The sequence below is a fragment of the Jaculus jaculus genome, chromosome 5, assembly GCF_020740685.1.
Source record: "Jaculus jaculus isolate mJacJac1 chromosome 5, mJacJac1.mat.Y.cur, whole genome shotgun sequence".
Classification (NCBI taxonomy): Eukaryota; Metazoa; Chordata; class Mammalia; order Rodentia; family Dipodidae; genus Jaculus; species Jaculus jaculus.
In genome coordinates this window covers 80315769-80329636 of record NC_059106.1, presented here as the reverse complement: position 1 = coordinate 80329636, position 13868 = coordinate 80315769, and the positions used below count along the sequence as shown (strand labels likewise).

General features: G+C 39.7%; 1 protein-coding gene across 1 annotated transcript in view; it reads right to left on the bottom strand.

Moving 5' to 3' along the window:
- Positions 1 to 13868, bottom strand: part of Zswim5 (zinc finger SWIM-type containing 5) — a 188695-nt gene that overhangs the window by 34811 nt on the left and 140016 nt on the right. The window contains exons 3-4 of the mRNA XM_045149577.1: positions 7811 to 7959; positions 5788 to 5938 (exon numbers count right to left, since the gene is read on the bottom strand). Coding sequence (XP_045005512.1) covers positions 5788 to 5938; positions 7811 to 7959 — 300 coding nt within the window. The remainder of the gene's footprint in view (positions 1 to 5787; positions 5939 to 7810; positions 7960 to 13868) is intronic.

The following is a 13868-nucleotide window of genomic DNA, read 5'->3' as shown; positions in this document are numbered from 1 at the left end:
ATAGATTTTTTTCATAATTGACTGATTATTCAATCTCAACACTTCCTTGAAGTAGAGTGACTGTGTTGATATCTGGACCTGTGCTTATGATGATAAGTAAGACTGATTTAAGCTTGAATACTGAGATCAAATATTTTGCCTACTAAGTATCCACTGAGAAACTTCTATTCACAAAAGGCCTGTACTGATGTTATGGGTTGAATCTGAAGTGTCCCTCCCCATAAGCTTGTGTATGTTTTTTTAAAGATTTTATTTTAATTTTGTTTATTTTTATCTATTCATTTGAAAGGGACAGAGAGAGAAAGAGGCGGGGGGGGGGGAGGGAGGGAGAGAAAGAGAGAGAGAATGGGCACACCAGGGCCTCCAGCCACTGCAAATGAACTCCAGATGCCTTGTGCATCTGGCTAACATGGGTTCTGGGGAATTGAGCCTTGAACCCAGGTCCTTAGGCTTCATAGGCAAGTGCTTAACCAGTAAGCCATCTCTCCAGCCCTCAAGATTTTATTTTTATTTATTTATTTATTTATTTATTTATTTATTACACACACACACACACAGTGGAGAGAGAGGAAGAGAGAAAGAAAGAGAATGTGCACTCCAGGGTTTCTAGCCAGTGCAAACAAATTCCAGACGCATGTGCCACCATGTACATCTGGCTTACATGGAACCTGGAGAATCAAACATGTGTCCTTAGGCTTTGCAGGCATGTGTCTTAACCACTAAGCCATTTCTCTAGCCCCAAGCTCATGTTTTGAATAGTTGGTTCCCTACTGTTGTGAGAGGTTCTGGAAACTTTGGAAGGTGGGACCTAGTTGGTGGAAGTAGATTACTAAGGGTGGCCCTTTGGAAGTTATAACCTGGTCTCTGGTTCCTGCATGGCTCTCTGCTTCCTGGTCCACTGTGATATGAACAGCCTCTGGCACATGCTCCTGCCACCATGAAGTGAGATACTCTACTATACCTTTCCAGTCACGATAGACTAAACCTTCTGAAACCGTGAGTCCAAATTAGTCTTTCCTCCTTTAAGTTATCAAGTATTGTGATTATAGTAATACAAAAGTAACTGTAACAACTGGTGAATTTTAAGTTTTAAAAATATACACAGGAGAAGTCATGCGTTTTACACAGGAATACATACATTAACAAAATATTTCTTATAGTTTTCCTAAATTCTATTATATCAGTCCAAAATTTATAAATTAAATATATCAGAGCTTTTTAAGTTAAAATGAAGTCCCTGAAACTACTGGATATGCTAGACTTTTTCCAAATTCAAATAAGCAGAGTATGAGTATAATTTATTAAATACAGTTTACTGTTAGCTTCATTGCCTATAATTCTATAAGATGCAACTTTATTGTGCTTTGCAAACAGGATACATTTCTTAAAAATTGTTCAAAATTTTTCATACATATAAGTCTATCTGATAGATTATAGGGCAACACTATTCATAATTATAGAAATACTATAGAACCCAAGAGCACAGGGTAATAAGCAAAGGAAATATAATCCTGAGCCACCTGAATGAGATTTGGTGAGTCCTTTTAGTGTGAGCTTAGAAAAGGTGGAAGAAAAAAGTGTATGCACACTGCAGTCGTGAATAAATGACATCAAGCACCTGTCACTTGCTAGAAATGAGGGAAGGGTGATGGTGAACTTCTGACACAATCTGACACCTACTCACACTTCTATTTTCTTTTCCTGCTTCCTTCCTATCCCCAGTACATTCATTCCTGCCCCTTCCCCGAAGAAAATCTCAGGCACTGCCTCCTAGAGAACCCCACACCTGCCTGGCTGGGGTAAGACACTGGTTTTAACTGTGAGGAGCTATCTAGTGGTGGAGACAAATAACTAAGCATGCCATCTGAGTACACTATGTTAATATAAAGATATATTCAGATATAACAGTGGCATAGAGGAAAGGCATTTACTGCAAGAACAGGGCTGGAAGGAAGGTACTCAGAAAAAGTGTCATAGTTTGGCTAGATGAACTGACTGACCTTCAGAGCCCTTAAGTGTAAAACTAAGAACACAAACATACCTACTTTGTAGGGACAGTATGAGAATTACATGGAATAACATTTGCATAGAGTCTAGTATATTACTATTTCAGAGCAAAGTTTTAATATTTCCTTTTTCTATGGAAAATGATTGGGATTTGGAGTTTGAAACTGCTGATCAATTTGCAATGTGTTTAGATATTATTTTCTTCAACTTTCACTGTTATTGTAGTAGAGTATTACATATTCCAAAAAACCACTGGGTACTATTTTTTTGACCAACTCACTCTCAAAAATTGCTTCTTTTTTTAGGATTGGTCATGTGGCTGTGGTAGATAATTTTTCAATTTCCAGTTAGCAATAAGCATAAATGAAGTGATTTTATTGATATGCAGGGAAAGGGAGAGAGAGAGAGAAAGAAAGAAAGAAAATGAGAATGGGTGCGATGGGGTTCTTGCTATTGCAAATGAACTCTAGATACACCATGTTGTGCATCTGGCTTTATGACTTCGAGGCCACCCTGAAACTATAGAGTGAATTCCAGGTCAGCCTGGGCTAGAGCAAGACCCTACTTTGAAATAACAGCAGCAGCAGCAACAACAAAACCAGAAAATAGAAAACAGAAAAGACCAAAAAGTGGACATTATAATTTAGCTACTATAAGAACTCTGATGATCTAAGGCAAAATCAACAGGATGACAGGTATGGAAAATAGAGTGGGTAGGCTGAGGAAGAAATGGATTGCTAATGTTATAGTAATGGAGGAGTTCCTATTTCTTAATCATTCCATTATTTAGAAGATCCCTAGAAAGCGAATATAAATACTATGACCTATAAATTACAAATGAGTTTTCTGTCTCATTAATTAGGTCCCTATGAATTTGTTTCAAAAATGGAAATTGTCACATCTCTAAGAAAGAGAAGCAATTTTCCCTAGTTGCCTACATATAATAACAGCACTCACAGAATTATCAGTATTCAAAAGAATATTTTTCTGTAACTTAAAGAAAGTGTTGAAAGGTTGGAGAGATGGCTCTGTGATTAAAGGCACTTGCTTGTAAAGCCTGATAGCCCAGTTTCAATTCCCCAGTATCTATGTAAACCCAGATACACAAAGTGGCATGTTGCTGGAGTTTGCAGTGGCTAGAGGTCCTGGTGTGTCCATTCATTTTCTCTCTCTGCTTGCAAATAAATGAGTAAATATTTAAAAATAAGTGTCTAGAGAGCCATGTGTGGTGGTGCATGCCTTAATCCTAGCACTTGGGAAGCAGAGGTAGGAGGATCACTATGAGCTTGAGGCCAGCCTAGAACTACAGAGTGAGTTCCAGGTCATCCTGGGCTAGCGTGAGACCCTGCCCTGAAAATGCCTCCCCAAAAGTGTTTAAAACTCTTGACAATGATAGCCATTATGAAATTTTAAAACCTATAATTATTATACTTTACATATATAACATATATAAGAGCTATCATTAATTTTATAAAGTTAGGCATTATATTAAACATTTAGTATAGCTTTATCTTATTCCATATTATAATTCTGATGATCAATGTCTTGGTTTGGACTCCTAATAGAAAATAAGGGGCTAGAGAGATGGCTTAGCAGTTAAGGCACTTGCTAGTGAAACCTAAGGTTTAATTTCTTGGGACCCGCATAAGCCAGATGCACAAGGTGGCACATACGTCTGGAATTTGTTTGCAGTGGCTAGAGGTCCTGGTGTGCCCATTCTCTCTCTCTGCCATTCTCTTAAAGGAAGAAAGGAAGGAAGGAAGGAAGCAAGCAAACAAGCAAGCAAACAAGCAGGGAACTGGGCTGGAGTGATTGCTTAATAGCTAAAGGCGCTTGCAAAGTCTGTTGGCCCAGGTTCAGTTCCCCAGTGCCCACATAAAGCCAGATGCACAAAGTGGTACATGTGTCTGAAGTTCATTTGCAGTGGCAAGAGGCCCTGGAGTGCCCATTTTCTCTCTCTCAAAATAAATAAAGAATAAATAACAAATTAAAAAAAAAATGGGGAACCAAGGATGGGTCTAAGATTTTCTTTGTGATCAACTAGACACATCTTGTATGTCTGTGTGCGTGCATACATGTATATGTATGTTTGTAGGTATGTGGGCATGTGGATGCCAAAAGACAACTCTGGTCATCATTTCTCAGGCATCAGAGCTACTCACCTTTTTGGAAATAAGGTCTTTTATTGGCTAATTAGGCTACACTGGTTGGCTGCACCAGGGATCTTATTGTTTTGGCCTCCCTAGCACTAGGATTACAAGTGGCCCCATTTTTTTTTTTTTTGAGGTGTGGTCTCACTCAAGCCCAGACTGGCCTTGAACTCACAGTGATCCTGTTTCAGCCTTCTGAGTACTGGGATTATAGGAATGAGCCCACTATGCCTATTTTTATGCTTGTCAAGGTAGGGTCTCACCCTAGCCCAGGCTGACTTGGAATTTACTTTGTAGCCTCAGGGTAGCCTTGAACTCACAGCAATCTTTCTATCTTAGCCTCCCAAGTACTGGGATTAAAGGCATGCACCACCACACCAGGCCTGACTTTTTATTGTTGTTTTTAAAATATTTTATTTATTTATTTAAAAAAATTTTTTTTTGGTTCATTATTTATTTATTTATTTGAGAGCGACAGACATAGAGAGAAAGACACATAGAGGGAAAGAGAGAGAATGGGCACACCAGGGCTTCCAGCCAGTGCAAACGAACTCCAGACGCGTGCGCCCCCTTGTGCATCTGGCTAACATGGGACCTGGGGAACCGAGCCTCAAACCGGGGTCCTTAGGCTTCACAGGCAAGCGCTTAACCGCTAAGCCACCTCTCCAGCCCTATTTTATTTTTTTTTATTCATTTGAGAGAGAGAGAGAGAGATACAGGCAGATAGAGAGAAAATGGGTGTGCCAGGGCCTCTAGCCACTGCAAAAAAAACCTCCAGACTCATGTGCTACCTTGTGCATTTGGCTTATGTCGGTCCTGGAGAATTGAACCTGGGTCCTTAGGCTCAGCAATCAAGCACCTCAATCACTAAATCATCTCTCTAGCCTTAAAAAAATTTTTTTAAATGTTTACTTAGTACTTATTTATTTATTAGAGACGGGGGGGGGTGGAGAGAATGGACATGCCAAGGCCTCTAGCCACTGTAAATGAACACCAGATGCATGTGCCACTTGTGTATCTGGCTTACATGGATACTGGAGAATCGAATCTGGATCCTTAGGCTTCACAGGCAAACACCTTAACTGCTAAGCCATCTCTCCAGCGGCCCCCCCCCCCCTTTTGAGGTAGGGTCTTACTCTAAGCTCAGGCTGACCTGGAATTCACTATGTAGCCTCAGGGTGGCCTTGAACTCATAGCGATCTTCCTACCTCTGCCTCCCAAGTCCTGGGATTAAAGATGTGTGCCACTGTGCCCAGTTTTATATTGTACTGGGATCAAATATAGGGCTTTGTGCATGCTAAGCAAATACCTACCAACTGAGCTACATCCCCAGTCCCTGAGGCTGAGTATTTAGTGTCATGTAACAGAAACCAAGTGAAGAGGTTTTCTTTCAGCAAAGGCTTACCATGTAAAATAACACGTGGAACAAAACGTAAGATCAACAGCAAAGCATAATGCTGTAGCAGCAATAAAAGTGAGACTGAAGTTACTCTAGGTAGACTGTAGAAACTAAAATCTTCCTTCTGTTAGACCTAGCAAGACTTATGTGATCATTGATGGCAAACACTCACTAACACTGGTGCTAGAAGGCAAGCTGCAAGGACATAGCACTTGATAGATGAGAACTTACCTAGCTCATCCCAAAGCTGCCTGCACTTATCTGTCATGCTTGTTCCTTGCTGCCTCCAGAGTGTGAGTCGTGGGTCAGCCATAAATTGCTCAGTTATAAGTGTCAGCATTCTGGCTCCATTGGAATCTCTCATCCGCAGCATCTCTCGAACCTAGCATGTGAGAGGGAAAAGGGCAAGAGATTGGTGACTGCATAACATAAAAAAGGAAGAAAAGGAAGTAGGCTGAGAAGATGATATACTTTAGTACAATGAAACCAAAGAGCCAAAAGCCTCTTGCTCTGTAAGCAAGATCTCAGCATGTGCCAAGAAAGCTTGCTGTACCTAATGAGATATGGTTTCAAAGCCACTAGCATGGCTATAATCAAAAAGATAATAACAAATATTGATCCAGATGTAAAGAAACCAGAATCAATATACTATTGGTGGGATTATAAAATGAGGAAGCTCCTTTGGAAAATTGTCTACATAGAACTTGCATAAGAATGTTAATAGCAACATTATTCACAGTAACCAACAGATGAAAACAATCCAAATGTCTACTAACAAAGGATAAATAAAATGTAGATACAATAGATTATTACTCAACCATAAAGAAATGAAGTACTGACTCATGCTATAACAGAGAGAAACCTTGACAACATTAAGCTAAGTGAAAGAATCCAGTCACATAGGACTATTTTAAACACACACACACACGCACATATGTATGTATATACACACACACACATATAATGATTTTATTTACATGTTTAAATTAAGCAAAACCCTTTTTATATCTTACCATATATAGTATTGTATGAAATATAATATGTAACCTAAGATTAATTAAGATTAGTATTATTTATTTATTTATTTGAGAGAAGGAGAAAAAGAGAGAGCTAGAAGGGGAGAGATAGAGAGAGAAAGAGAATGAGAATGGGTTTCCTGCTGCTGCAAATGAACTCCAGACATATGTACCACTTTGTGTACATCTAGCTTTATGTGGGTACTGGGGAATTGAACACAGGTCAGCAGGCTTTGTAAATAAGTACCTTTAACTGCTAAGCTATCTTCTCTAGCCAAATGTTTCCTTTTTTTTTTGTTGTTGTTTGTTTTTTTCAAGGTAGGGTCTCACTCTAGCTCAGGCTGACCTGGAATTCACTATGGAGTCTCAGGGTGGTCTTGAACTCACAGTGATCCTTCTACTTCTGCCTCCTGAGTGCTGGGATTAAAGGTGTGCTCCACCACGCCTGGCCAGATGTTTCTTTTTTAAAAAATATATTTTATTTTTATTTGTTTATTTGACATAGAGAAAGAGGGACGGGGGATATATAGAGAGAATGGATGCCCTAGGGCTCTAGTCACTGCAAATGAACTCCAGATGCATGCATCACCTTGTGCATCTGGCTTATGTGGGTCCTGGGGAATCAAACCTAGGTCCTTTGGCTTTGCAGGCAAGTGCCTTAACTGCTAAACCATCCCTCCAGCCCCAGATGTTTCTTTTTGAGGCAAGAAAATGTTAATCTTGGTAATGGCAATGTATATCTGTCAATATAAAAAAATACTGAACTGTGTACTTAGAGGGTTTTGTTTCTTTTTAGTGCTAGGGATCAAACATGCTAGGCAAACATTCTACCACTGAACTACATCTCCAGTCAGAACTGTACACCTTAAGTGGGTAAACATTATGGTATATAAGTTAAATTTTACTAACTGTGTTGGGAAGGAAAGTTGGTAAGAGTCCTCAGTTTCAAAATAACTAAGCATTTTTAGGAACACTGGGGAAACTCTAGCCTGAGGCAGCCTTGGCTTCCAAGTGGAAAGAAGATGATGTCCTTGCGGAAATGTTAACTCATTTTCAGAGCAGAGACATAGTTGGCATTGTGGTGTACTTGCTCACATGGGCTCTGCTTATCCCTCCTGCGAGGCAAGTGTTAAGCATTCAGTAGAGCTAGGTCAAGTGAGCTAGGTACCTGAAGGCAGAAGTGTGGTGAGCCTAGTTTATTTAATGTTTAAAAGAAACAAAACAGTTTACTTTTTTACCTTGGCCAACATTGAATTGAGCTGCTTTCCAGAGCCATAGTAACCCCCCTGGGAGAGAAAGAGCTTCACTTGTTCCTTCACCTGTTCTTCATCCAAATGCCAACAGTTCTCGTCGTCAGCACTGGCCCCGGCTGTGGGGTCAGGGGCACCTGTGAGCAATGGGAAAGTGGAGTGAATGACCTGAATCCACATGCTATGTACTCAACTGCAGCGGCACTCCGTGAGCACATTCTAATACAGAGGTTACTGTGCTCTAATATAGCTTGGTCAACTGTGTGGGACTTAATCAGTAAGCCATGTCTCCAGCCCCTGTGTGGGACTTAAGAAATGGAAGACTGGGATGAAGAGATGGATCCCCTCCCTCTCCCCTTCTTTTTCTTCTTCTTGCCTGCAAAGCCTAACAACCTGGGCTCTACATGTAAAGCCAGATGCATAAACTGGCACATGCATCTGGAGCTCATTTGCAGAGGCTAGAGGTCCTGGTATGCCCATTCTATTTCTTTCTCTCTCTCTCTTTCTCTGCTTGCAAATAAATACATAAATAAAAAATTTAAAAACAAAAGAAATGTAATACTAATGCTAGTTTCATGTTCATGTAAGTCACAGTTGTATTCTCTTCCAGTCTATGAATACTATCTGGGGGAAAAAGCCTAGAAGGAATTACACATGTAATATTCTTGAATATATATGTTTGTCCTAGCTCATGATATACAACTCCTAAAATCCTTGGAATTTTCAAAGTGATTAGTGTCTTTTTGTATGCTAACGAGTTGACTGATGACAGGTAGCCTCTAGACAGGATTGGCTCTACTCACCACGACAGGATTAAAGAGTGGGATTTATAGTCCCACATGGTTTATGACTGTCAGTGGAGGGGAGAGTGCTGAAAGTGAAGTTGATCACCAATGGCCGGTGATTTTATCAATCATGTCTATGTAATGACAACTACACAAAAACTGTTTGTAGAGCTTCCAGATGGCAGAACACAGAGAGGTTCCTCAAGAGAGGCATACCCGGAGAGAGTATGGAAGCATGGACCTTCTTCACACATGACCTATGCTGTCCTATGCTGCTGCTGCTTCTTCTCCTTCCTCCTCCCCCTCCTCCTCCTCGTCCTCCTCCTTCTTTGTTTTGGTTTTTCGAGGTGGGGTTTCACTCTAGCCCAGGCTGACCTGGAATTCACTATGGAGTCTCAGGGTGGCCTGGAACTCATGGCGATCCTCCCACCTCTGCCTCCCGAGTGCTGGGATTAAAGGCGCTCACCACCATGCCTGGTTGTCCTATGCTTCTTCTCAGCTGTATCCTAGTTGTAAGTGAAATGTTTCCCTGATTCTGTGAGCTACTCTAGAAAGTAAATGAACTTGAGGATATTATGGAAGCCCTGATTTATAGTCAGTCAGTCAGTCAGTCAGCTAGCCTGCCAGCCAGTCAGAAGTGAAACAACCTAGGGCTTGTGATTGGCATCTGAAGTGGGGCAGGAGCGGGGAACAGTCTTGGGGACTGAGCCTTCAGCATGTGGGATTTCAACATGTCAGAAATGAACCGGATTAGAACATCCAGTTGGTGTCTGCAGTAGAAATGGTTGGCTCTTGAGTGTGGGAAAATCCCCACACATTAAAACACAGAAGGATTCTGTCTTGTGTAGGGAAAAATGAGTTTGTTTTTCCCTCTCTATCTTTAAAGCACAGGAGGAAAATAATGATTCTTCCCTCTACTCCTGAAGGTAGTTTTCTTCTTCTTGCTTTTTTTGTGAAGTTCAAATCTATATTCATGCATACCTATTATTTAAAAACTAAAAGTATTTTATTTTTTTTTATATTTCAAATTTTAATACCTAAAACTATTTCATGTAACAGAATATTCCATTTAGCCTGCCTGATAAGAAATGTTCAATAAATGACTAACATAGTAAACCACAGTGTACCATAAAAATATAGAATACGATATAGAATTATACAAATCAGTTCAAATTTAAACAAGAAACCTTTATAACAAGACAACTGAAAGCCAGCACGTGCCTAATGTTTATTTAAACAGAAACAAATTCAACATCAATAGTGACTAATACTCTTATATTAAGAAAAACTAGGTATTGTCTATAACAATCAAAAGGAGTTTGAACCTTTTCAAATCCCACCCCCCCAAAAAAAAAGCATTTCAAACCAAAGTTTGGAAAGAAAAAAGCAGATTGGACATGGGGTAAAGTGAATGATGATGTTAAGTCATGTCTCACAGCACAGACACATGCCTTTCCACTGTACTTCTGATCATCTAGAGTCAAAAATTGTAGGTATTTTGAACACCTTACTTGGAAAGAAAAAAAAAACTATCAAAATAAATAGACTTGCCCTTAAGCATAAAGCTTAGGCATTAAAAGAAAAAACAAGAGCTGGGTGTGGTGGCGCACTCCTCTAATCCCAGCACTTGGGAGGCAGGGGTAGGAGGATTGCTGTAAGTTTGAGGCCACCCTGAGACTCTGAGGCTGAGCTAGACTGAGACCCTACCTCAAAAAACCAAAAGAAAGAACAAAAACAAAAAACAAAACAGTTAATAATGTTTTTCCCACTCTAATTGGAATGTGTCATAAATCCTATACTAGTTTCTGCCCTAATCATCTTATATTTATTTATTTATTTTATTATTTATTTTTTAAAATTTTTATTAGCATTTTCCCTGATTATAAAAAAATCCCATGTTAATTCCCTCCCTCCCCCCCACACTTTCCCCTTTGAAATTCCATTCTCCATCATATTACCTCCCCATCACAATCATTGTACTTACATATATACAATATCAACCTATTAAGTACCCTCCTCCCTTCCTTTCTCTTCCCTTTATGTCTCCTTTTTAACATACTGGCCTCTGCTACTAAGTATTTTCATTCTCAGGCAGAAGCCCAGTCATCTGTAGCTAGGATCCACATATGAGAGAGAACATGTGGCGCTTGGCTAAAAGTATTTTCTTAGACCATAAAATTATACTTTTAGGGCTGGAGAAATGGCTTAGCAGTTAAGGCACTTGCCTGCAAAACCTAAGGACCCATGTTTGACTCCCCAGATCCCATATAAGCCAGACAAACAAGGTGATGCATGTGCAAGACTGCACATACACTAAAATAAGAATAACAAAAACAGAAAACCGTTTCCCAAATCATAGAAACATATGTGATGCAATCCTATAAATTTATACTCAAATTATCTTTTTTTTTTTTTTTTGAGGTAGGGTCTTCCTCTAGCCTAGGCTGACCTAGAATTCACTCTGTAGTCTCAGGGTGGCCTTGAACTCACAGTGATCCTCCTACCTCTGCCTCCCAAGTGCTGTCATTAAAGGAGTGCACCACTACATTAGCTAAGTTATCTTTTTAAATTTTTTTATTTATGAGAGAGAGGAGGAATGAATGGGTGTGCCAGGTCTTCCTGTCACTGCAAATGAACATTTACAAGTAGCACTTTGTTCATCTGCCTTTACATAGGCACTGAGGAATTGAACCCAGGTCAGCAGGCTTTGCAAGCAAGTGCTTTTAACCACTGAACCATCTCTCCAGTCCTCAAATTGTCTTTCATATTTGGAGTTAATGCAATAAAACCACTTTTAACACAGTTGTTGTTCTTTATACATCCCTCCTCCCTAGTAGTCTATTAGCTCCTTGCTCACATTGAAGTGTCAGCTGAATCATTCTTTAACATAGTGTTGGCAATTGGTTAAGTGACAGACATTTTGGAAATGATTTTGGAATGTTTTAAAACTGAACTTTCTTCTCTCACTGTTTTTTTTTTTTTTGTTGTTCTGTTTTGTGTTTTCAAGGTAGGGTCTTGCTCTAGCACAGGCTGACCTGGAATTCACTAGGTAGTCTCAGGCTGGCCTCACTCACAATGATCCTCCTACCTCTGCCTCCTGAGAGCTGGAAACAAAGGTGTGTGTCACCATGTCTAGCTTTCACTATCTTATAGCAGAGTCCTGTGACAAGATTTTAGGAACTTGCCTTAAGTGACAGAAGACTGATCATAATTAAACATTCTGTGGGTGCAGTCATGCAGTAGATGATAAATTCATATCATGTTTTAGTCAGTCTACCTTTTTTCTTATTTCCCTATGTCAGAGCCCTGTTTATGTGAAGTGTGGATTTGTACAGCAAAGCCACTCTTTTGCTGAGTTTTTTTTTTAATAGCATCTTTTCTCAATTAGGATAGTTCATGCATTCTCATTTTACAAATAATCATTAACACTATGATCTGCCATTTATATTTTATTACAAACAATTTTAATCATATCACTTCCTTGTTCAGAAGTCTTCAGTGATGCACTATTCTTGCCTCAGTATGGCAGGCATTCAAAGACTTACATGTTCTGGCTGTATTTCTCATTTCCAGGCTTGTTCTCCCTATACTTACACTGCTCCAGGAAGAAGTCAATCATATTTTCTTATAGCTTTATTATATTTTTCTCTTTATTTCAGTTCTATTACCTCTCATCTGTTCTTAGCACCCTTCTCCCCCCAAAAAACAACCATTTTCATTGTCTCAGCTCTAGAGTCAGGATCACAATAAGAAATGGAAATACTACTGAGGTTTAGGAACTGCTTAGTTCAACTGGCAGGACAGACTCTTTTTATGCCTTCACCAAATCAACCATCTTCTGCTGCTACTTACCAAAAGTATGTCTAGCTTATATACTCAGCTAATAAGGGAATAACACTCTTCATAACACTTTATTAATACTTTTGTTGCATTTTGTTTTCTATTAGACTTATGTACTTCTCATGTATTCCTAACTAAATTAAACATATTTTTTTTGGTATGTGTGTGTTCATGGGTCGAGTGTGGGTGCATGTGTATCACACACATATGTGGAGGTTAGAGGACAACATTTGGGTGTTGGGCCTCGCCTTCTGCTTTAAGGCATTGCTCACTGTTGTGTTGGTCAGCCTAGCTGGTCCATGAGTTCTTAAGAAATTCTCCTGTCTCTGCCTCACATCCTACCATTAACATGCTGGAATATAAAAGCCTGCCATGGCTTCTAGCTTTTAGGTGAGATCTGAATTTGGGTACCCAGGCTTGAGTGGCAAGTACTTTATCTACTGGACCATCTTGGTGAAGATAATTTAGCCACCCCTAAGTTAACATTTTTAGAGGATAATAATTCAGATTTGTGGGGCTGGAGAGATGGCTTAGCAGTTAAGCACTTGCCTGTGAAGCCTAAGGACCTCGGTTCGAGGCTCGGTTCCCCAGGACCCACGTTAGCCAGATGCACAAGGGGGCACACGCGTCTGGAGTTCATTTGCAGTGGCTGGAAGCCCTGGCACGCCCATTCTCTCTCTCTGCCTCTTTCTCTCGCTGTCTGTCACTCTCAAATAAATAAATAAAAATACCAAAAAATAAAAAATAAAAAAAAAGAATTCAGATTTGTATTTCACAGTGCTTGATTCATTATGGTACTGAGTTAATATTTATAGAATGGACAAATATGTCTCATAACCACCTAGATTCAAGTTCGGGCATGGAGGGGGATGAGGAACACTATATCCTATACTTCTTTTGTATTCCCAAAGTGGCAAAGCAAACTCTATCCTTAACTATTAACAATAACAATTTTCTGAGTGTTTCCTACATGCCAGAGGCTAAGTACTTTTTATACATATGCCCACTAGTAATATATGTTCATTGAAGGCAGAAAGTTTTGTTGGCTGCTATATCTGCAACATACAGAAAAGTGTCTAGCTCATAGTATTGGTCAACAAGCACTTGTTCAATAATTCCAAGGAGCTTTCCTAACAAGTCTATTAGATGGCATTATCCAGCTTTAAAATAATAATAAAAGAAACTGGTTTATTAAGGTGCTCAGCAGTTAAAGGCGCTTGCTTGGTGAGCTTACTGACTTGGATTCAATTCCCCAGTACCACATAAAACTAGAAGCACAAAGTGACACATGTGTCTAGACTTCATTTGCAGTGGCAAGAGGCCCTGGCATACCATTCTTTCTCTCCTAACAAATAAAAACGAGGGGGGCTGGAGAGATAGCTCAGTAGTTAAGGCACTTGATGGAAAAGCCTAATGAACCT